Source organism: Macaca fascicularis, chromosome 4 (genome assembly GCF_037993035.2).
Source record: "Macaca fascicularis isolate 582-1 chromosome 4, T2T-MFA8v1.1".
NCBI lineage: Eukaryota > Metazoa > Chordata > Mammalia > Primates > Cercopithecidae > Macaca > Macaca fascicularis.
In genome coordinates, this window is record NC_088378.1 from 117,511,998 (window position 1) to 117,536,078 (window position 24,081).

The 24,081-nt window shown below is 34.7% G+C and overlaps 1 protein-coding gene across 50 annotated transcripts in view; it reads right to left on the reverse strand.

Moving 5' to 3' along the window:
• The window catches only part of MLIP (muscular LMNA interacting protein), a 258,639-nt gene that overhangs the window by 78,328 nt on the left and 156,230 nt on the right, over positions 1–24,081 (reverse strand). For all 50 annotated transcript variants that reach the window (XM_074037778.1, XM_074037772.1, XM_074037809.1 and 47 more), the window contains 2 exons: positions 22,064–22,108; positions 1,543–1,587 (listed from right to left, as the gene is read on the reverse strand). In XM_074037778.1, the coding sequence (XP_073893879.1) occupies positions 1,543–1,587; positions 22,064–22,108 (90 nt within the window). The remainder of the gene's footprint in view (positions 1–1,542; positions 1,588–22,063; positions 22,109–24,081) is intronic.

Sequence of the window (24,081 nt, forward strand, 5' to 3'; positions counted from 1 at the left end):
TAATTGTAGTAATATTTCCATTTCTAAAGTGGGAAGTCATTCAGCCTCATTATGTTATTGCAGTGCTTGTTTCCATGGCAACTCCTTCAACTTCACTATGTTAGTAACCATCAATTCACAGCCCTGGAAGGGCCTGGAAAGTTCGCAATAGAATGCTCTCGCTGTTCAATTAAGAAATTGAAAGCCAGACTCCCAGACTTTTGCTTACCCACTGTCAGCCAGCTAGTTAATGTCAGAGCAGGAAGTATAAGGTGGGTCTTCTGATACTCATCCCAGATTCTTTCAAGTATACTATATTGCCCCCCGCCCCCCAGTGTTCTAAACCAACTGAAACTAATGCACACACACATTCAAACACATGCCATATACACACTATATGTATAAACAGCAGTATACCCAATGGCATTGATTGAATCAAGCTATTTTAAAAGTCAAACAATGCTTTTTATGATTTCTCAGTATTACAAATAAATATATTGTAATTATTTCTATTGGGATAATAATGACAAGACAATTTGTCGGCTGTGGCTATAGGACACCAAAACAATTTCTTTAAAAGGGGAGTATCAGTTAATGTTTCAAACTGTTTTACTAGAAATTTCCATTAATTTTAGTGAAGATATCTATTATTCAGGAATTTACAGTTTTAGACAATAAACATCCAAAGATATTAAGAAAATCTTTGACCAGTGATATATAGGAAACTTATTTCATGACTTAAATTTGGTAACCACTGTAAGAATAAGAAATACAAAATGCTATAAGAGAAAATAATTCTCCCATTTAATCAAATTTTATCTTCAAATAACAGATTCTAGAGTCTGAATCTGTGCTGCCCAATGTAGTCACTAGCCCCACTCTTGAGCTCTTGTAACTAGGCAGAATTGAGATTTACTGCAAATGTAAAATATGCAATAATTCAAAGACTCTTCCCCAAAACAGTAATGTAAAAAAATCTCGATTTTTTTACTGCTTATCCATTGAAATGATATTTATATAACATTAAGTAAAATATTTTATGAAAATTAACATTACCCGTTCCATTTTACTTTTTTAATGTGGCTACTAGAAGTTTTAAAATTACATATGTGGCTTACATTTGTCATTCATGTTGTATTTTTATTGCTCAGCACTGATCTAGACCAGTTGCATGCTAATTCTCCTGTGTGAAATATCTATTTCTTAAATCCAAAAACAATCCTACTCAATCATGACCTCTTTTTGGATCTTTTCCTTTAAAGAGTGAGCTCTCTTCTTTAAATTCTAGTAACATCTTTCACCTGACCTCACAATCTCTTCTAATGCCTCTACTTGGATGTAAGTTACTAGCAAGTAAAGTATGTGTGTAGTTTTATGTATGTTTGTCACCTGCAAAACAACCACCATGGAGCTTTTGGAAAGTATCAGTAAAATTTTATTAGACAAGTAAGTGAATAAAAATATATGTAGTAAATGTATTCTTTTTTTCACTTTTACTTAGGTAAAGCTCTCTTGAGAGATCAGAATTTGCAGAAGTAGATCTGTGACTTAGAAGATACGTACCAGCTGACTCTCAGATACTGTAGAAGATGGTGAGGAGAGATTTGCCTGCAAAACATAAACATGGTGTGTGTTTAGTGAAACTCATAATTTATTAAAATATTTATGTGTTTAAGTATTTTGAAGTTTGCTTAGTATTAAAGAATTATATGTCCATGATAGGATTTTGAAAAGTATAAAGGAAAAGGAAAAATATCATTATGCCACCAAAGAAATGATTTTTAATATTTTTGGTATATTGCCATAAATATTTTTCCTATGTATTTTTATTCAGCCCACATAATAGTGAATATGATGTTTATATGCTGCTTTTCCTTCTCATTTTCTTAACATAAGCATTATAACATGACATCAAAAATTCTTCAAGGTTACATAACATTTCATTCTTTGTATACTTCACATTTTAATCAAACATACCAGTATCATTGCTATTTCTATTTATTTAAAGCAAATTGAAACAAATAACATATATTTCTTTAAAGTATTGTTATATAAAAAGTAAAGCATAACAAAGTTTTATGACTTGAGAATAAAAATGACTTGGTTTTTAGAAATGTTTAAAGAAGAGATAAATATTGTTTCTTTGTCATTGGCTCCTGTATTTCAATCCTTTCATCTGGATTTAGTTTCTTTCATTTTTAAAAATGTTATCTCATTGTCATAAGAACATTTAACATGAAATCTGTAGTCTGAACACGTTTGTAAGTGCACAATACAGTATTGTTGACTATAGGTGCAATGTCGTATGGCAGATCTCTAGAACTTATTCATCTTATTTAGCTGACACTTCATGTTGATTAGTAACTTCCCATTTCCCCCTGCTCCCTAGTTTCCTTCTTACTACAGTAAAGGTTTTGGTGGTTTTTTCAGATCTTACTGTCTTGGATGTTGTCTGAAAATGTTTTTTATCATGTTCTCATTCTTAAGTGAGAGTCCAACTGGACACACAATTCCAGGGTAATAGCATTTCTGTCTTTTGCAGGTGCTGTGCCACAGACTCTGGCTTTTGTTGTTGTTGGCCTAAATGTTATAACTTGGAGGATCAACTGTCTTCAAATTTGGTTAACATTTAAAGTTTATCTCCGTGACATTCTGTAATTTCACTTTGATGTGCCTTGGTATAGATTTCTTTTTATGGTTTTTTGGGGGTCTTGTTATGTTCCTTTATTCTCAGCATGCATATCTTCTGAAAAATCCTACATGACTATCTCTTCAAATGCTGCCATTCTCCCATTTTATCTAATCTCTTGTTATTGAGCTTCTATTAAATATATAATAATGTGCCACACAATGATGTTTCAGTTGATGATGGACCTCATATATGACAGGGTTCCCATAAGATTATAATGGAGCTAAAACTATTCCTGTCACCTAGTAACGTCTTAAGGATCTTGACTCTGTGTAGGCCTAAGCTAATGTGTATGTTTGTGTCTTAGGGTTTAACAAAAAATGCTTAAAGAGTATAATAAATAAAAAATAAAAGTTTGAAATAGAAAAAATTTATAGAATAAGGGTGTAAAAAATATTTTTGTACAGCTGTATAATGCATTTGTGTTTCAAGCCATGTGTTGCTACAAAAGAATAAAAATGTTTTAAAAATTAAGAAGCTTATAAAATAAAATATCTACAGTAAGCTAAGGTTTATTGTTGAAGAAAGAAAAAACATAAAGTTAATGTAGTGTACAGTGTTGTCTACAGTAGTGTACAGTAATAACCTTAGTTCTTCACATTCAGTCACCACTAACTCATTGATTCACCCAGAGAAACCTCCAGTCCTGCAGACTCCATTCATGGCAAGTGTACTATACAGATACACAACTTTTTATCTTTTACACTGTATTTTTACCATGCCTTTTCTTTGTTTAGATATATAAATACCATTGTGTTACAATTGCCCACAGTATTCAATACAGTAACGTGCTGCATAGGTTTGTAGCCTAGCAGCAATATGCTAAACCATATAGCCTAGGTGTGTAGTGGGCTATATCATTTAGGTTCACGTATGTACATTTTTTTTAAAAATTTGAGACGGAGTCTCCCTCTGTCACCAGGCTGGAGTGCAGCGGCACAATCGGCTCACTGCGACCTACACCTCTTGGTTTCAAGTGATTCCCCTGCCTCAGCCTCCGGAATAGCTGGGACTACAGGTGCGTGCCACCACACCTGGCTAATTTTTTGTATTTTTTTTAGTAGAGACAGGGTTTCACCATGTTGGCCAAGATGGTCTCGGTATATACACTTTGATGCTCACGTAATGATGAAATCACCTAGTGATGTGTTTTTCAGACCGTCTCTCCACAGTTAAGTGAAACATGACTGTATTTTGGGCCTTCTGAAATCCTCTCCCATTTATCTCAAACTCATTTTTATATTTTTGTCTCTTTATACTGTATTCTGGATGGTTTTTGCATATAAGCCTGATAGGTAACTTATTTTTCTTTAACTGCATATTAGTATGTTTAACATGACAATTGAAATTAATGTCTTAATAATTGACTTTTCACTTCTAGAAGTTCTACCTGGGTCTTCTTCAAATCTTGTCTTATAATATCTATAATTCATTGTAATGTTTAACGTTTTAAATATATTTATATGACAGTTTTCCAGATTTGTTATAGTCCCCCCTCGTTAAATACCATGTTGCTTATATTTGCTGATTCTCCCTCATGCCTCTCCCTCATGTTCTTCAGTTATTTTGTGTGCTTTTTAATTTTCTATTTGGAGTAATTTTGGTAATTTGGATTTCTTTAGATATCCAAGAAGCCCTGGTTGGGAAACCATCCCTGCAGTACCTTTGCCCTCATTGGACCGTAGGAGTTGCACAGGTTCTGGACCAGTTACCATTTTATTGCCTCATCCTGATTTTCCTATATCTCAAGGTGGCAGATCCCCCACATTATCACATAATCCCCACATTATCATAGGTTTGGAGTCCCATTTTCTCATGGGTGACTTTTTCTTATCACCCAAGAATGTAGAGTAGGGGTTATTTTTTAAATTATCTTTTTTCTCTTTCATGCTTCATAGTCAATACGGCCTTGTAGGTTATAGAATTATGCAATAGATTCCCACATATGTCTTAAACTTGTTACACAGTAAAAGTTATAACCTAAGCTCCTGGGTCCTGGCACCTAGCATCTGATGTACACATGTTCTATGAGAACTTTAGGTTCTTTTTAATATTCTAACCTTGAAATGGTCAGGCTCTGTGTCCCCACCCAAATCTTATCTTGAATTAAAACCTGCATAATCCCCACATGTTGAGGGCAGGAACTGGTGGGAGGTGATTGGATCACGGGGGCAGTTCCCCCATGCTAATCTCATGATGGAGAGTGAGTTCTCGCAAAAGCTGATGGTTTTATAAGGGGTTCTTTGCCCTTTGCCTACATTTATCTCTCCTGCCACCATGTGAAGAAAGTCCTTGCTTCTCCTTCGCTTTCTCCCATGATTGTAAGTTTCCTGAGGTTTCCCCAGCCATGCAGAACTGTGAGTCAAGTAAACCTCTTTTCTTTATAAATTACCCAGTCTCGGGTAGTTCTTTATAGCAGTATGAAAATGGACTAATGCAAACTTGGAAGTCCCACTTCATTTATGGCACCCAGGGATTAGTTATGTTTTATCAAGCATTTCTGCATTTACATGGGAGGCTAAACTTTCATAGCAGCCTAACCTTCCGTTTCGACAGGAACCGGTCAGCATACAGATGAATAATTATAAATATGCTTGGTTAAAGTACAATAAGTTATGTTCCTAAAATATTTCTATTTTTGAAATCGCAAATATTTCAGAGCTTATTTTGATGTATCATTGCATTGTTTTAATCTCTGAGAGATCAACAATAACTGAAAACTGAAAGCCTCATGGTTCCATGTTATCAACAAGTATGAATCACCAAACAATGATAAGGCACATGAAGTCCTTTGTACACAGCGTCTAACATTGTTTGTTTTCTGCGTTTTGACTCATGCCATTCTTACAGGTGCCACTGCTTGCTGCCATTCCTGGCTGCTTGATGGCAGTAGGGTATCTTGGCTAAGTGCTCCGCTTATCTAATTGCTGTGGGCTGGGCTAGTGTGCACTGAGGTTTAGGAAAATTGCCCTTCAGAATATCCATCATGGTGTTTTTGTCAGTTCACCTAAGGTTTCATTAAACCTCATAATCGAATACAGGTAATAATAATGATTTCTTCTAAAATATTAGGTTTTTTACTATTTAACAATTTTTTCTTATTGCACTAATGAAGGCATTCTCTATTGATCCCTTAAGTTAAATGAATAGCTTCTGTGAAATATGCTGAATTAAATGCATCATAACTGAAAAAAAATTTTTACCTCAATCATTACAGGTAAGAAGTTACATATTAATAATAAAGTACTCAAACAATTTGTATTACTAATATTTTTCAGTATATTGTACTAAATAATACCAAATTATTATCATAGGGAAAAGGGAGAAAAGGCTCAAACATATTAATTAAATTAGGAAAATATCTAAATATCTTTTTATGGAGTCTCTGTAAGTCCCCCAAATTCCCTCATTGGGAATCATGACATAATAATAAGATGCTTTAGACACCCCTAGACACTTTTATTTCATCCAGTATTATGAACTCTGTATCACTGCTATCAGAAACTTCCCAGAGAAAGTGCAAAATTAAATGCAAACCACGAAGTGGAGTGGATATGCATAATACTAAACAGATTTGTCCTTAGCAAAGAGGAAGAATAGTGACTTATATGTTTTATCACTAAAGTAACCAAGTTTTTTCAATGAAGCCAATTACGTCCAATCTTTTGAGAAGCCACCCTCTGCATGTCTAATGCAGGTTAATGCTGTTTATTGGAAGTTATAGCTATAATTATGTCATTAATATTGTAGCAATTATTTTCCAAAATGTGAGGAGAGATTGTGTGGTGAACTAAGCAGGTGATGGGAAAAGATTGCTACATTTGAAAACCTGCATCACCTGAATAAAGGCGGAGAAGAAACTTGAAATACCTAAAAATAAATTTGAAATTGGATTTGAACAACATTAAAATTTTGGTCATTCATATCTCTCCAGGTTAACACTAACTGGGAAGAGTAACATTTGAGGTAAGTATAAGAATGGCTCTTGTGTGAAATAAAAATTTATAATCTATATTCTACAGCCTTTGACATTGTTTTAATCATAGAAGAAAAAATAATGAGAGAAAGAGAGAGATGGGCTTTAGCCATTGCTGTATCCTTTAAAAAAAAATAAAAACTTAAAAAACTAACAGAACAGTCAAAAAAATAATGAAGGTAAAAAAATTTTATTTCAGAAAAATCAATTTAAGAATTAAGTTATATGGAAACTAAAAGAATTAGAGACTAAGTAAAGGTAAGGATTTGAAATCCATTGAAAGATAAATTCCTACACAAGGCACCACTTGTCCCAAGCCAGCTTTGGAGAAACCTTTTCATCTCCCAAAGACTTGACGCCAAAGGCACACAAAGAACAGCCACGCTCCTTATTCATCATCTAGATTTCCCATTCCTTGCAATCTGCACCATTTCACATTCATGACAAGTGTCTTTTGGTCGGCATCACTCTAACAGACACCATCTTGGGGGCCTGGGGGAAAAATCAAGCTGGATTCAATAAAAAGTGTCAAACAGTTGCCTTTTCTTTCTGTACTCTGGTACTCTACTTTTAGCATGCTTTTTTCCCTTTCAGTAGTCATGTCCCTTCCACCTGAATATAATGTCAGGTTTGATACCATTAAGATGCTTCTTTTCCCTTTTTCTCTGTTGACTCTAACTGTCCTGAATCTTCCTTTCTCAAAGCTCAGAGAGCTCTAATCAGTGATAACATGCTAATTGAATTACGTTATTTCTCCCGGTCAAGACTGATGTACAGTTAAGCAGAAAGACAACACTCAAAATATGAATTGGGCAGTTAGTTATTACTGAGTGCTAAGCTTAGCATTGAGGACACATAAAATTACGAAATGATAAAGACACTGTCTTACTCTTAACCTGGAGAGTGTTCCTATTATTTGTACATAAGGCACTACTCAAAAAAAATGAATCCATGTTGAAAATGTTAGATGCCAAGGCCATTTGATATATTATGACACATCATGTCTTCCTTACTTTGAACTGCTTATTCTTACTATCTATAGAACTTACCCTGTCTAAGAGTTGGAGGTTGCACTGAGTCAAGATCATGCCACTGCACTCCAGCCTGGCAACAGAGAGAGACTCCATCTCAAAAAAAAAAAAAAAAAAAAAAAAAAAAAAAAAAAAAGACCTTACCCTGTCTAAACATCTCACTAAAGACCATTTTCTAAGTTAGTAATATATCCTCCATAATATCTAATATAAAGAGTAGATATAGAAATTTTTTAAAGTTTGATTCTTTAAGATAGGGAATGATGATTCTAACTTGTCATGAACATAATTGGTAGACAGTACAAGTGGGCATAGGTGACCAGTGAAAGTCATAGTTTATATGTGCAAATAGGGAAATAAAAGATCAGATCAAGGGGAAGTTTGTCTGAAATAAGGCACCTTCCCATTTGATGAAATCTAAAATGGCAAGGAAAAGGATACAAGGCAGAAGGTTGTCTCATTCACTCTTCTCTGCCTCCTCATCTAGCAGAATGCAGAAGACTATCTTCCATTTCCTCCTTAACCCTATCATACATACATATACTGCAGAAATATTTCTGAATAATTAGAAAAGGAAATAAGTAATGATCAGTCAAGTGGAATTTCTTGCTTAAATTGTTCCCAATTCTTCCTATAACTCATCAAATCTCTGGCCTCATCCTGCAGCGAAGCAGATCTGGACCTGATTTGGATTAATTCACCCCTCGTCCTAAGATCTATGACTGCATTATTGCACATCACCTCTGAAACACTCCAGCATAGCAACGTTTCCAAGTATAGCAACAAGAAGAGTGTGTGAGCTGGTGAAAGTGGAGATGACCTTTATTTGAATATCTGTATATATAGTGGAAAATATTATTAATAAAGTTTGACACATTTTTTCAATATATTCTGATATTTTGGAAGGAATGTACTTCCATTGCAATGATATTTTTCTGTCTCTCAAGCTCATTAAAATGACATCTTACCTGTATGCTATCTAATATTTAATAACTCCATCTCAGATATTTCCTCTGCACTTAAAAGTAATTTATAAAATGGAGAGGATTTATAAAATAAGTTGTTATCAGTAGAATGTGATTCCAACTAAGAGTTTTTGATGCATTAGTAATAAGACCAAATACTACCCTATTTTCAGAGGTTGTTCTTTATTAAGAAAGCATACTATGGTTTTGAATTATATAAATGTGACAAATTTATACTGGTAGTTAATAAAACATAATAAACATTTAGAAGGTCACATATAATGCAAAGACAAAAAATTCCCTCTACAAAGTTCATAGAATGAAAATAGAATGAAATTGAATTTTAATAGATAATTCATCCCTGAGGGCTGGAGCAAGATGGTAGAATAGAAACTTACAGTGTTCATACCTCCCACAGGAATACCACATTTTAGCAGCTATCTGCACAGAGAAAATGACCCCCTCAAGAACCAAATCTAGTGAGCAATCATAGTACCTAGTTTTAACTTCATATTGCTGAAAGAGGTATTGAAGGGGGTTGGAGAGACAGTCCTGAATTGTTGATGTCACCCTTCCCCCCAACTCCCCAGTAGTGGCCATGCAGCATAGAGAGTCTGTGCATTTGGGAAAGGGAGAGCACAGCAACTGGGGGACATTACATTGAACTCAGTGCTGCCTTTTAACAGAAGAAAGCAAAACTATGCTGGGCTCAGCCAGTGCCCACAGATGGAGAGAGCATTTGGAGTAGGCCTACCCAGAGGGGAACTGCCCATCCCAGCAGTTAGAAGTTGACTTTCTTGGCAAGGCTCACCACCATGGGCAAAAGTGCTCTGGGATTCTAGGCAAACTTGAAAGTCTAGGAAATAAGGACTGTAATTCCTAGGCAACTCCTAGTACTGCACTGAGTTCAGAGCCAGTAGACTAGGGTGGCACATAACTTAGGGAGATACCAACTGGCATGGCCAAGAGAGTACATGTGCTATTTCTTCCCCAACTCCACACAGTGCTGCTCACAGCAACAAAAGTGACTCCTTGCTTCTGCTTAAGGAGAGGAGAATGAAGAGTAAAGAGGACTTTGTCTTACATCTTGGAGATCATCTCATCCACAGATGGACTGAGTACCAAGCAGAGCTACGATGCCCCCATTACATGCTCTAGCTCATGATGTTTCTAGGTATATCCTGGGCAAAAAGAGAACCCACTGCCTTGAAGGGAAAGACTAGTCTTGGCAGGACTCATCACTTGCTGACTAAAGGGCTGTTGGGTACTGAATAACCAGCAGTGATACTCAGGTAGTATACCATGTGCCTTGGGCTCTGAGATGGGCTGACTGCAGGTGTGACCCATCACATTCTCAGTTGTTGTGGCTACAGTGACAGACTCCTTCTGTCTGAGAAAAGCATAGGGAAAAGTAAAGGGAACTTTGTCATGCACCTTAGGTACCAGGTTGACCACAGGGAGGTAGAACAATAAACAGGCTCTTGGGGTCCCTGAATCCAGGCATAGGCTCTTACACATCATTTCTGGACCAGCCCTGGGCCAGAAGGGAGCCCATTGCCCTGAAGAGTGAGTCCCCAGCCTGGAAGCATTTCCCACAAGCTGACTAAAGAGCCCTTGTGCTTTTAGTGAACATCAGTGGTGGCCTGATGTTCACTAAAAAAGACTGCCGCCCGGGCCCATGCGCTAGTGGTGCTGGTAGCCACAGGGAGAGGCTCTTCTGCCTGTGGAAAGGGGAGGGAAAAACAGAAAGAACTTTGTATCGTGACTTGAGTGCTAGCTTAGCTTCAGAGAAATAGTACTTCAGGTAAATTTCTAAGGTTTTTGACTCTAAACCCTGCCTCCCAGATAGCATCTGCGGAACTGCAGAGGGCCTGCGGGAACTTGCCACAGGGGTGCATGCATCTCACCCCCAGTTCCAGGCAGCTCAGTACAGAAAGAGAGACTTTATTTCTCTGGGGGAAAGTAAGGGAAAAACTAAAAGTCTCTGCCTGACAATTCAAAGACAGGCATAAGCAAGCCCAAACTGTCCAGACTACAAAAAATACCTAACTCTTCAACGTCAAGACACTGACAAACATCCACGAGCATCAAGAGCATCCAGAAAAACATAACCTCATAAAACAAACTAAATAAGGCACCAGAAACCAATCATGGAAGAACAAGGATATGTGACCTTTCAGACAGAGAATTCAAAATAGCTGTGTTGAGAAAACTCAAAGAAATTCAAGGTAACACAGAGAAGGAATTTAGAACTCCATTAGATAAATTTAACAGAGATTGAAATAATTAAAACAAAATCAAGCAGAAATACTGGAGTTGCAAAATGCAATTGACATATTGCAGAATGCATCAGAGTCCTTTAATAGCAGGACTGACCAAGAAGAAGAAAGAATTAATGAGCTTGAAGGCAGGTAATTTGAAAATGTGCACAGTCAGAGGAGACAAAAAAGAATAAAAAACAGTGAAGCACACTTTCAGTATTTAGAAAATAGCTTCAAAAGGGCAAATCTAAGAGTTATTGGCCTTGAAGATGAGGTAGAGAAAGAAACAAGGGTAGGAGATAGGAGTAGAAAGTTTATTCAAAGGTACAATAACAGAGAACTTCCCAAACATAGAGAAAGATATCAAGTACAGGAAGGTTATAGAACACCAAGCAGATTTAACCCAAGGAAGACGACCTCAAGGCATTTAATAATCAAGTTCCCAAAAGTAAAGGATAAAGAAAGGATCCTAAAAGCAGAAAGAGAAAAGAAACAACGCACAATGGAGCTCCAATATGTCCAGCAGCAGACTTTTCAGTGGAAACATTACAGGCCAGGAGATAGTCACATGACATATTTAAAGTGTTGAAGAAAAACAAACAAACAAAAAAACCTTTTACCGAAGAATTGTATATCTGGTGAAAATATCCTCCAAGCATGAAAGAGAAATAAAGACCTTCCCAGAAAACAAAAGCTGAGGGATTTCATTAACACCAGACCTGTCTACAAGAAATGCTAGAGTGGGCTCTTCAATTTGAAAGAAAAGAACATTAATGAGCAAGAAGAAATCATCAGAAGATACAAAAACTCACTGGTAATAGTAGGCATACAGAAAAACACAGAATATTATAACACTGTAATTGTGGTATGTAAACTACTTTTAAGTAAAAAGACTCAATGATGAACCAGTCAAAAATAATAACGACAACTTCTTAAGACATAGTATAATAAGACGTTTAAAAAAGTTAAAAAGCAGGGACATGAAGTTAAAGTGTAGGGTTTTTATTAGTTTTCTTTTTGTATGTTTGTTTGTTTATGCAATTAGTGTCAAGTATTGTCATCAGTTTAAAATAATGAATAGTATAGTATTTACAAGCCTCATGGTAACCTCAAATTTAAAAACATACAACAGATACACAAAATATAAAAAAGTAAGAAATTAAAGCATACCACCAGAGAAAATCACATTCACGAAAAGAAAGGAAAAAGGGAAAGAAAAAAGAGAATACCACAAAACAACCAGAAAACTAATAACAAAAGGGCAGGGGCAAGTCCCTACTTATCAATAATATCATTCAATGTGTGAGAACTAAACTGTCCAATCAAAAGTCATAGAGTGGCTGAATGGATGAAAAACAACCCAATCACCTGTTGCCTACAGGAAACACACTTAGCCTGTAAACATACTCACAGAGTGAAAATAAAGGGATGGAAAAAAGATATATTCCATGCCAATGAAAACCAAAATAGGGCACAAGTAGCTATACTTATATCAGACAAAATAGATACCAACACAAAAACTGAAGAAGAGACAAAGAACGTCATTATATAATGATAAAGGGTCAGTTCAGCAAAAGGCTATAATGGTTGCAAACTTGTATGCAACCAACACTGGAGCACCCAGATATATAAAGCAAATACTATTAGAGCTAAAGAGAGACATAGACCTCAATACAATAATAACTGGAGACTTCAACACCCCAATTTTAGCATTGGACAGATCTCCCAGACAGAAAATCAACAGAGAAACATCAGACTTAATCTATACTATAGACCAAATGGACCTAATAGATATTTACAGAATGTTTTATCCAACAGCTATACATGCCTCAACACATGCTTCTCCTTAGCACATGGATCATTCTCAAGGATAGACCATATGTTAGGTCACAAAACAAGTCTTAAAACATTCAAAAAATTAAAACAGTATCAAGCATCTTCTCTGACCACCAGGAGATTAAGCTAGAAATAAATAGCAACAGGAAATTTGGAAACTATACAAACACATGGAAATTAAACAATATGCTCCTGAATGACCAGTGAGTCAATGAAGAAATTAAGAAAGAAATTGAAAGATTTCTTTAAACAAGTGATAATGGAAATGCAAAATACCAAAACCTACAGGATATAGCAAAGCAGTGCTAACAGGGAAATGTATAGCTGTAAGTTCCTACATAAAAACAAACTTTGAATAACCTAATAAAACACCTTAAACAACTAGAAAGGCAAGAGCAAACCAAACCCAAAATTAGTAGAAGAAAAATAATAAATATGAGAACAGAAATAAATAAATTTGAAACAAAGAAAGCAATTCAAAAGATCAATGAAACAAAAAGGTGATTTTTGAAAAGATAAAGAAAATTGACAAATCTTTAGGCAGACAAATAAAGACAAAAAAGGGAAGAAACACAAATAAAATCAGCAATGAAAATGAAAACATTACAATGGAAACTACAGAATTTTTTTTCTCATGAACTTTTTTTATTATTTTATTTTACTTTATTTTATGTTAAGTTTCAAGATACATGTGCAAGACATGCAGATTAGTTTCCCATCTAAACGTGCGCTGTGGCGGTTTCTACACCTATCAACCCATGACTTAGGCATTAAGCCCCACATGCATTAGCTACTTATCCTGATGCTCTCCCTCTCCCTACCCTCCCGAGAGGCCCCAGTGTGTGTTGTTCCCCCGCCACCCTGCCCGTGTCTATGTGTTCTTATTGTTCAGCTCCCACGTATAAGTGAGAATATGTGGTGTTTGGTTTTCTGTTCCTGTATTAGTTTGTTGAGGCTAAAGGCTTCCAGCTCCATCCATGCTCCTGCAAAAGACATGATCTTTTTCCTTTCTATGGCTGCACAGTATTCCATGGTGTATATGTACCACATTTTCTTCATCCAGTCTCTCATTGATGGGCATTTGGATTGATTCCATCTTTTTGCTATTGTGAATAGTGCTGCAATGAACATACACTTGCATATGTCTTTATAACAGAATGACTTATATTATTCCTTTGCATATGTACTCAGTAATGGGACTGATGGGTGAAATGGTATTTCTGGTTCTAGGACTTTGAGGAATCACCACACTGTCTTCCACAATGGTTGAAATAATTTACATTCCCACCAACAGTGTAAAAGCATTTCTGTTTCTCCACAGCCTCACCAGCATCTGTTGTTTCTTGACTTTTTTAATAATTGCCATTCTGACTGGTGTGAGATGGTATCTCATTGTGGTTTTGATTTGTGTTTCTCTAATGATCAGCGATGTTGAGCTATTTTCATGTTTGTTAGCTGCATAAATGTCTTCTTTTGACAATTGTCTGTTCACATCCTTTGCCCACCTTTTAGTGGGGTTGTTTGGTTTTCTCTTTTAAATTTGTTTAAGTTCCTTGTAGATTCTGGATATTAGACCTTTGTCAGATGGATAGATAGTAAAAATTTCTCCCATTCTCTAGGTTGTCTGTTCACTCTGATGATAATTTCTTTTGCTGTGCAAAAGCTCTTTAATTAGATCCCATTTGTCAATTTTTGCTTTTGATGAAATTACTTTTGAAGTTTTCATCATGAAATCTTTGCTGGTGCCAGTCCTGAATGGTATTGCCTAGATTTTCTTCTAGGGTTTTTATAGTTTGAGGCTTTACATTTAAATCTTTAATTCATCTTGAGTTAATTTTTGTATAAGGTGTAAGGAAGGGGTCCAGTTTCAATTTTCTGCATATGGCTAGCCAGTTTTCCCAGAACCATTTATTAAATAGGGAATATTTTCCCCATTGCTTGTTTTTGTCAGGTTTGTTGAAGAGCAGATAGTTGTAGATGTGCAGTCTTATTCCTGAGATCTCTGTTCTGTTCCATTGGTCTATGTGTCTGTTTTTGTACAAATACCATGCTGTTTTGGTTACTGTAGCCTTGTAGTATAGTTTGAAGTAGGGTAGCATGATGCCTCCAGCTTTGTTCTTTTTGCTTAGGATTGTCTTGGCTATACAGCCTCTTTTTTGGTTTCATATGAATTTTTAAGTTTTTTTTCCCTAATTCTGTGAAGAATGTCAATGGTAGTTTAATGGGAATAGCATTGAATCTAGAAATTACTTTGGGCAGTATGGCCATTTTCACAATATTGATTCTTTCTATCCAGGAGCATGGAATGAAACCACAGAAATTTAAAGGATTATTAGTAGCTACTGTGAGCAACTATATGCCAATGTGTTGGAAAATCTAGAGAAAATTGATAAATTCCTAGATACATACAACCTATCAAGACTGAACCATGAAGAAATCCAATGCCTGAACAGATCAATAACAACTAATGAAATCAAAGCTGTAATAAGAAGTCTCCCAGTAAAGCAAAGCCCAGGACCCAGTGGCTTCACTGCTGAATTCTATGAAACATTTAAAGAACTAATACGAATTTGACTTAAACTATTCGGAAAAAAAAATAAAGGAGAAGGGAATACTACAAATCTCATTCTATAATGAGACCAGTATTACTCTGATACCAAAGCCAGAAAGATACATCAAACAAAGAATATTGCAGGCCAATGTCTCTGATGAATATTGATGCAAAAATCCTCAATAAAATGCTAGCAAAACAAATTCAACAATGCCTTAAAAAGATTATTCATCATGATCAAGTAGGATTTATCACAGGGATGCTAAGATGGTTTAACATATGCAAATTAATCAATGTGATATGTCATATCAACAAAATAAAGGGCAAAAACCATATGATCCTTGATGCTGAAAAAGCATTTGATAAAATTCAACATCTCTTCATGATAAATAAAACTCTCAAAAAACTGGGTACAGAAGGAGTATATATAAACATAATAAAAGTCATATATGACAGAGCCACAGCTAGAATCATACAGAATGAGGAAAACCTGAAAGCTTTTCTTTTAAGATATGGAACATGACTAGGATGTCCACTGTCACCACTGTTATTCAACACATAACTGGAAGTTGTAGCTAGTGCAATCAGACAAGCGAAAAAATAAAGGGCACCTAAATTGGAAAGAAAGAAGTCAAATTATCCTTGTTTGCAGATGATATGATCTTATATTTGGAAAAACCTAACGACTCCACCCAAAACTATTAGAATTGATAAATGAATTCAGTAAAGGTGCAGGATACAAAATCAACATACAAAAAGCAGCAGCATTTCTACATGCCCACAGTGAACAATCTAAAAAAGAAGTCAAAAGAGTAATATCATGTACAATAATAGTCACAAGTAAAAGCAAAAATCTAGGAACTCACTTAACCAAAGAAGTGAAAAATCTCTACAATGAAAACTATAAAACGCTGATGAAAGAAATTGAAGAGGACACACACAAAAAATGAAATATATCCCATGTTCTTGGATTTAAAGAATCAATATTGTTATAATGTCCATACTACCCAAAGTAATCTACAGATTCAAAACAATTCCTATCAAAATATCAATGACATTCTTCATAAAAATAGAATAAACAATCCTAAAATTTATGGGGAACCACAAAAGACCCAGAATCACCAAAGCTATCCTGAGAAAAAGGAACAAAACTGAAGAAGTCATTATCTGACTTCGAATTCTACTACAGAGCTATAGTAACCAAAACAATATGGTACTGGCATAAAAACAGACTCATAGACCAATGGAACAGAATAGAGAACCCAGAAACAAATTTGCTCACTTACGGTGAACTCGTTTTTGACAAAGGTGGCAAGAACACACATAAGGAAGATAGTCTTTTCAATGAATGATGCTGGGAAAGCTGGGTGTCCATATGCAAAAGAATAAAACTAGACCCCTATATCTTGCAATACACAAAAATCAAATCGAATGAATTAAATACTTAAACCTAAGACCTCAAACTATGAGACTACTACAAGAGAACATCAGAAAAACTTTCCAAGACATTCTTCTGGGCAAAAATTTCTCCAATAATACCCCACAGGCACTGGAAACCAAAGCAAAAATGGACAAATGAGATCATATCATGTTAAAAAGCTTCTGCCCAGCAAAGGAAACAACAAACTGAAGGAATAATACACAGGATGGGAAAAAATATTTGCAAACTACTCATCTGAGAAGGGATTAATAACCAGAATATGTAAGGAGTTCAAACAACTCTATAAAAAAGTATAATAATTGTAGTTTAAAATGGGCAAAAGATTTCAGTAGACATTTCTCAAAAGGAGACATCCGAATGGCAAACAGGCATATGAAAAGATGCTCAACATCACTGATCATCAGAGAAATGCTAATCAAAACTACACTGAGATATTATCTCACTCCAGTTAAAATGGGTTTAATCCAAAAGACAGTCAATCACAAACGCTTATGAGCATATGGAGAAAAGGGAACCCTCGTATACTGTCGGTGGGACTGTACACCACCAATTAGTACGACCACTATAAAGAACAACTTCAAGGTTCCTCAGAAAATGAAAAAGAAAGAGCTGCCATGTATGATCCAACAATCCCACTGCTGGTTATATGCCCAAAAGAAAGAAAATAAGTATATTAAAGAGGTATCTGCACTCACATGTTTGCCACAGCACTGTTTACAATATCTAAGATTTAGAAGCAACCTAAGTGTCCTTCAACAGGTGAATGAATAAAGAAAACATGGTACTTATACACAGTGGAGTACTATTCAGCCATTATAAAGAATGAGATCTTGTCATTTGCTACAACATGTATGGAACTGGAGGTCATTATGTTAAATGAAATAAGCCAGGCACAGAAAGACAAGCAACACATGTTCTCACTTATTTGTGGGATCTGAAAATCAAAACAATTGAACTCATGGAGATAGAGAGTAGAAGAATGGTTACCAGAGGCTGAGAATGGTGGGAGTTGCTTTGGGGTGGGGAGGTAGGGATGGTTATTGAGTACAAAAAAAATAGAAAGAATTAACAAGACATGGTATTTGATAGCACAACCAAGTGACTATAGTCAATAATAATTTTATCGTACATTTTAAAATAACTAAAAGAGTATAATCAGATTATTTGTAACACAAAGAATAAAAGCTTGAGGGCACAGATACCCCATTGTCCACGATGTAATTATTATGCATTGCGTTCCTATATCAAAATATCTCATGTACTCCATATATAACTACTATGTACCCACAAAAATAAATATATTAAAAATTTGTTTAGAAAGGAAATCTATTTATTTACATGAAGGAAATAAACTTTAAAAATGATTTTCAATAAGAAATAACTCTCTTATACCTTATCTGATATATTATGAGTTAATGTACATTTAAGCTCATGATTTGAAACCCTGGAAAGATTAAATCACTATCATTTTAGATGTTAATATGACCAAATATGAAATTATTCTTTCTAAGTTTAGGCTGAAGGTTATTGGGCATGAAGAAATAATTTGGAGCCAGGGTATAAATATGAATTGATAAAATATTTAAAGAATGCAAACTATTTCCATATGTACTTACACTTCTACAAGTATATAGAAGTATCAATGGCAGAAACTTTGACATAAAGAAAACTTGGGTTGGGTTTTGCCTACTCTGACTTCTCAGACTTGTTTTCCCCCTCAGTATAATGGAGATTTTAAAATAATAATACCCACCTCATAGTTTTGGTATACGGTTTAAATGAGATAGTTAAGCTTTATTTTCAAGGTAAGAGCTCAAAATATTAGTTATTATTATTGTTGAATTTAGCATCTTTTTAAAATAATCGAATGAAATAAATTAATCAATCCTGCAAGTGACCAAAGGCTCACTCCCTGTTCAACATATTGTTAGCCCAGTTTCAATTCTATTACACTTAAAAGAATCCCAATTAAATTATTTTAAAATAGCCTGCATTTTAAGACCACCACAGACTGGAGAAAACCTTTACTTTAATTAGTCTGAATTAGTGTTGCTCTTACTGCACCTGGCTCATCCTAAAAAACAGACTGTATGAAATGTCACAATATGTGCAATAAAGACCCAAAGAAAGAAACATTATTGTGAGTTGATTTTCCTTGTTTATTTTTCTTTTTTTCTTTTTTTTTTTCCAGAGAAGACAGTCTTTCACCAAAGGCCTATAAAGCGGAATTAGCCATACACTTTCTTATTCTTTTATTAAACCATTATAATTATCCCAGGAAAACTGGAAAACCTACGAATACATTGAAAACTAGCAAATTTGTAAGTTGGTTTTAACATCAATAGGTTCTCTGGCTACCTCCTCTCTATTTCTACAATAAAGTTTCTTGCTCATTTACTATTTTAACTGTTTACTATCTGTCTTATCATTGGAATATATGCTTCAGAAATTGGCATCCTGTCATTGTGTTCACTCCTCTCACCCCAGTGACTCCTCAGTGAATGGTACTTGGTAGACACTCAATAAATATTTGTTGAATCAATGAATAGTGGTGGAAAACTGAATAACAGGGCTAGAAATAGTGACTAGTTTTTCTACTAGTCTTGATCCATAGATTATATACTATATCTTTTTAATTTTATTTCTTAATTGACAAATAATCATTGTACATATCCATGGGCTGCATAGTGGTGTTTTGAGACATATAATGTGTAGTAATCAGATATACTTTTAAAGAGCCTCCACAAATAGGAATTTTAGGTGGTCAGTACTAACTTGTTCAGGATATCCTCAAGTGTAACCAAACTTTTTTTTCTTGGCTCTAATTTATGTCTTCCCTTTATTCAACCTCCTCTGTGGTATAGGAGTTGGTAACCTGCATGATCCCTGCCTTTGAATTTAATCTAAGAATATTTACAAAGTCAAGGACTCACTGAGTCCCAGCAGGTATATACTCTGAAGATGACAACTTTCTCCAAAGTTTGAAGACAGATGGTGAAATATTGAAATGTTACAGAAATAGACTTCTCAGAGTCGCTTTTTAGTTGTCATGGGAAAGAGAGAAGTATATAGTGATAAATGAATTAATTAAATCACAGCTAGTAAACTCATACTTAAAGTGAGACATCCCATAACTGAGTCAATACAAATATTAGAATTTTTAGAAGAAAATATTACAGTGTCATTCTTTTTAAAAAATCAGAACATACTGTATTTAAGACATACAAGATAAGCTCTTGTTCACTCAAGACTAAAGCTTATAGCTAAAGTGGACTTCTGCTCTAAAATTTAATCTTTTCTCCTCAAACTAAATGTATCAGACATCACCTAGTAAATTGTAATAACTACAGCCGAATATGTACAAATATGACTAATCCGAGAGCCGGCGCCAAACTAGTTTTGACCTTTCGTTGTAAAATGATCCCTTATGGTCTTCCAAAAGACACGGACGTATTTTAGGGGCCACAAACAACAATTCAAATGTCATGTTGTAAAATAAAGTAAAAACAAAGCTTCTTACTCAAGAAACGAATTTTAATTAAGGTCAAGAATCTTATCTGAATTAGAGTTTATATTTGTTCTGGCCTATACTGAAGCTGTTTGATGGTTCATTCTTAACTTTGAATAGCTTAAATGCTCTCACAACATTAAAGGCATGAAAGTTAACATGCTTTAATTAAGTATGATAATTGATTGAAAGTAAAGAATAATTTCAAATAATTTCTAACTATGGAGATTGAAGAAGTCGCTCCAGAATCATTTCAATTGCTACCAAATTAACCACTCCCAGAGAGGAATGGATAATGACAACAACTCTCTGAACCTATTGAAAACTAATCTAATTAGAGACATTTTGCTGAAATGCCAGAGTAGTTAAGATAAGAAGGTGAGTGACAGAGCAAAAATTCCAGTGACTTTTTTGGGGGTCTGGCTCTTGTAAAATGTATTAGTCACAAAAAGTATAGAAACACCTTTAGGAAACTTTCTTTTCTTGTACTCAATAACGAATCAAGGAATTCAATTAAATCAAGATACTTCTAGTCTTCCAAAGATAGATAAGAGGAAGAGAAAAAAGGAGGTGTGAATAAAGGAAAAAGGGAAAGGAAAGAAAAAGCTTTTAGTTATCGAGCAATTCCTTTGTATCAGGATTGCATTAAGGGCTTTTCATAGATTAGCTAATATAAATCTTACATAAGAAAATTATTAGTATCCCCATTTCATAGATGAAGAAACAAAGGCACAGAAAGGTAAAATGGTGAGTAATTTTCCCAGAATCAGATAGCTACCTAAAAGCAACACTGATTTTAAACTTGGGTCTAGTCTACTAAATGCCTTCATTATTTTTAAGTATTACTCTCAATGGCTTCCAATAATAATGAAAAATAACAGTGAAACTTCCAGAAAATGGTCTAAGCAGTGTTCCTACCCACATCCTCTGAACACGATTTTCTGGATGTTATAAAATTTAGTAATTTCACCCAGTTTATTACTTTCCTTGGGGAGATTCAAATGGAGGAAGAACTGTATAAATTACAATGATGATATGGCACAAAATACACATTTAATAACTATTTACTCTTCATAATTATGATAAAAACTACAAATGCGTAACTTAAATGGAATAGTTTACTAATTTGTTTTAGACTTAAAACTAAACACTTACTAAGGAGTTAATCTTGTTTCTACTAGAATACATTTGGTCAGAAGCAGAAGTTGACCACATGATGGAAAATACAATTATTAGGTGAGTGAACACTGGAGTTGGGATGAGGCTATGTATGTGTATGTCTAACACACTCAGAGCCAGCTACTCATAATTATTTGACTTGAATGTGAGTCTATATCTATCCATGATCTATCTGTTTTTGCTCAAAAGTGGAAATTGGTTTATTTGTTAATAATTTAAATGCAGGAAAGCAACAAAATAGTCAAAGTTGATTAAACTGGCAATCCCATTAGAAATGGAAAAATCTTAATATTTCAAGTATATGAGTTGACTATTCGATAAGCATAATAAACCATTACAAAAATGAAAATGTCATCTAAGTGTTGATAACTAGAAAATCAGGAAGCAGGTGTGGCAGTTCTGTTTTATTTAGCTAAACTAATCCAACTAGATCTCAGTTAAGAACAAATTTATTTGATAAGCATACCTGATGTTTTATCTCTGACATAACCTGATTTTCTGTATCTGAGCCAATCATATCATCCTACCCTTTAACTTATTTAAAAAATCAATTAATTCTATTTAAATTACTGTATAATTGTGTTCTCTCCAAAGTATACACAGGCACCCATTTGAAAAACAGTGTGTATAATTATAAAGGTACTTACATATTTGGTTTCTCGACCAGCTGCTCTTGGAAGAGTTGTGGGAGTCTGTATGAAAATAAAAACAATTATACTTCTGAAATAATAAAGTAAATAATAATAGACTTAACGTCTGGAATGTGTTCACCTTCTTCTCAATTGAGACTTTCTAAACATTAGTCTCTCTATACAATATCTTTTTTTGAAAATTATTTTATAAAATGATATCACTTGATTATTCTTTTCACTGACTTTATCTATCAACTTTCTGCTAATTTCTCCTTATTTATTGATGATGTTAACTCATAGATCATAATAGTTCTTTCCTCACATTTCTTCTGTAATTTTTGCCTATTTCAAAACTCATGTAGAAATCTCTGTCTTTTCAACTTTTTGAGCTCCTCAATTCCAAAGATGTTCTCATCTACTCCATTTCAATCATTCACTCCCAGAAAGCTCCTTAATTTTACCTTCGCCAGTAAAACAGAAACTCTCAGAAATTTCAATTACAAATGTCCCACACTCAGACCTCTACCTCCTATCCATCATCTTCATTTCTCTAGTGCTGCTAGTATAACATCCACATCATTGGGACTTCCAAATCACTGACCTTCATCAGCGTTATTCCGGCTTTACCTCTTAGCTCGTATTATTTAATATTATAAGTCATTTTAATACTTCTATTTTTTTATCTTCTCTCTTCCTGTGACAAGTTCACTTCCAAAAAAAAGAACTCAACCCTAAATTGGCCTTGCCATCCATTTTTCTCCATACTTGTATCTGAGATGCAAAACATTGTTGGAGAAACTCTTTCAAACAAATTAATTAATTTTATTTTAAATTAATAATTATCAATTTCAAATGTGCATTTGGTACTGCCCCAAATTCTGCTTTTGTAGGCCCACTTTCTGAGATGAAATAGCTATTTGATTCATTCATCCACTCAACACATATTTATTGTGCATCTACTGTGTGCCAGTCACTGTTCTACACCCCTGGGACTTATTGGTAAACAGAAGAGAAAAAATGTCCCACCATTGAGGAGTTCACATTCTGGAAGAAGAGAAATAAGCAATGAAATCATAAATAAGTAAATTATATGTTAGAAAGGAATAAATGCAATGAAAAAGAGTAGAAATAATTTGAAGCCTAGGGCAATATATGCGCTTCCAGATAAAAATTTATTTGCTTCTATAAAATACCTCATATTTTTCTGGACCACCTAGATGTTAAGGAGGTCAAGAGTGCTGGGAGTTTACAATTTTAAATTAGATGATCAGTGTTGAGAAGGTGACATTTGAAGGAGACTTCAACGACTTGAAGGAGTAAGGGAGTTGAGTGTGTGGTATTCTAAATAAAGAGCATTCTAACAAGAGGGAACAAGTGCAAAGTTTCTAAGGTGGATTTTCTCCACTGAGAATTGTGGATAGAAAACTGGAAATAATCTTTCCATAAAGGACAATAAAAAACTGACCAATATATTGAAAAATATTTAATCAAATACATCAATGAACTAAAAAGAGAGCTAATAATTGCTGGGCAAAATCAAAAGAGGATGGGAACCTGAACAGAGAAGTTCAGCATTTCAGAACTGCTTTTGCCCTGGGGATGTTTGCAAATAATGATGAGTTGCTTGAGAAGCTAACCCAAACTTTTGATATCTCACAGGTATAAATAGAGAAAAGTCAACCAGGACTCGCCAAGAACAGATTGGGTCCCTAGGAGTAAGAGTGACCCAGAAGACTCACATAGTCTTCAGCCTGGTATCAAATCATCTGAAGATGACTGTCCAGAAAAAAATAATCTCAGAACCTTAAATTAAATTCAGGTAGTTTTTTCTTGCTAGTGCTCCCAGTGTCTGACAGAAACAACAAAAAAAGACTTTCTATGGAAAGGTAATATCATATGAAGTCTCCATTTCTATTAAGAAATTTTCAAATAGGATATCTAGCATACCATCAGATTCAGATACACAAAAAGGCAAGACAATGTGAATGAGGATGAGCGGAAATAATAAACAACCAAAAAAAAAAAAAGACCCC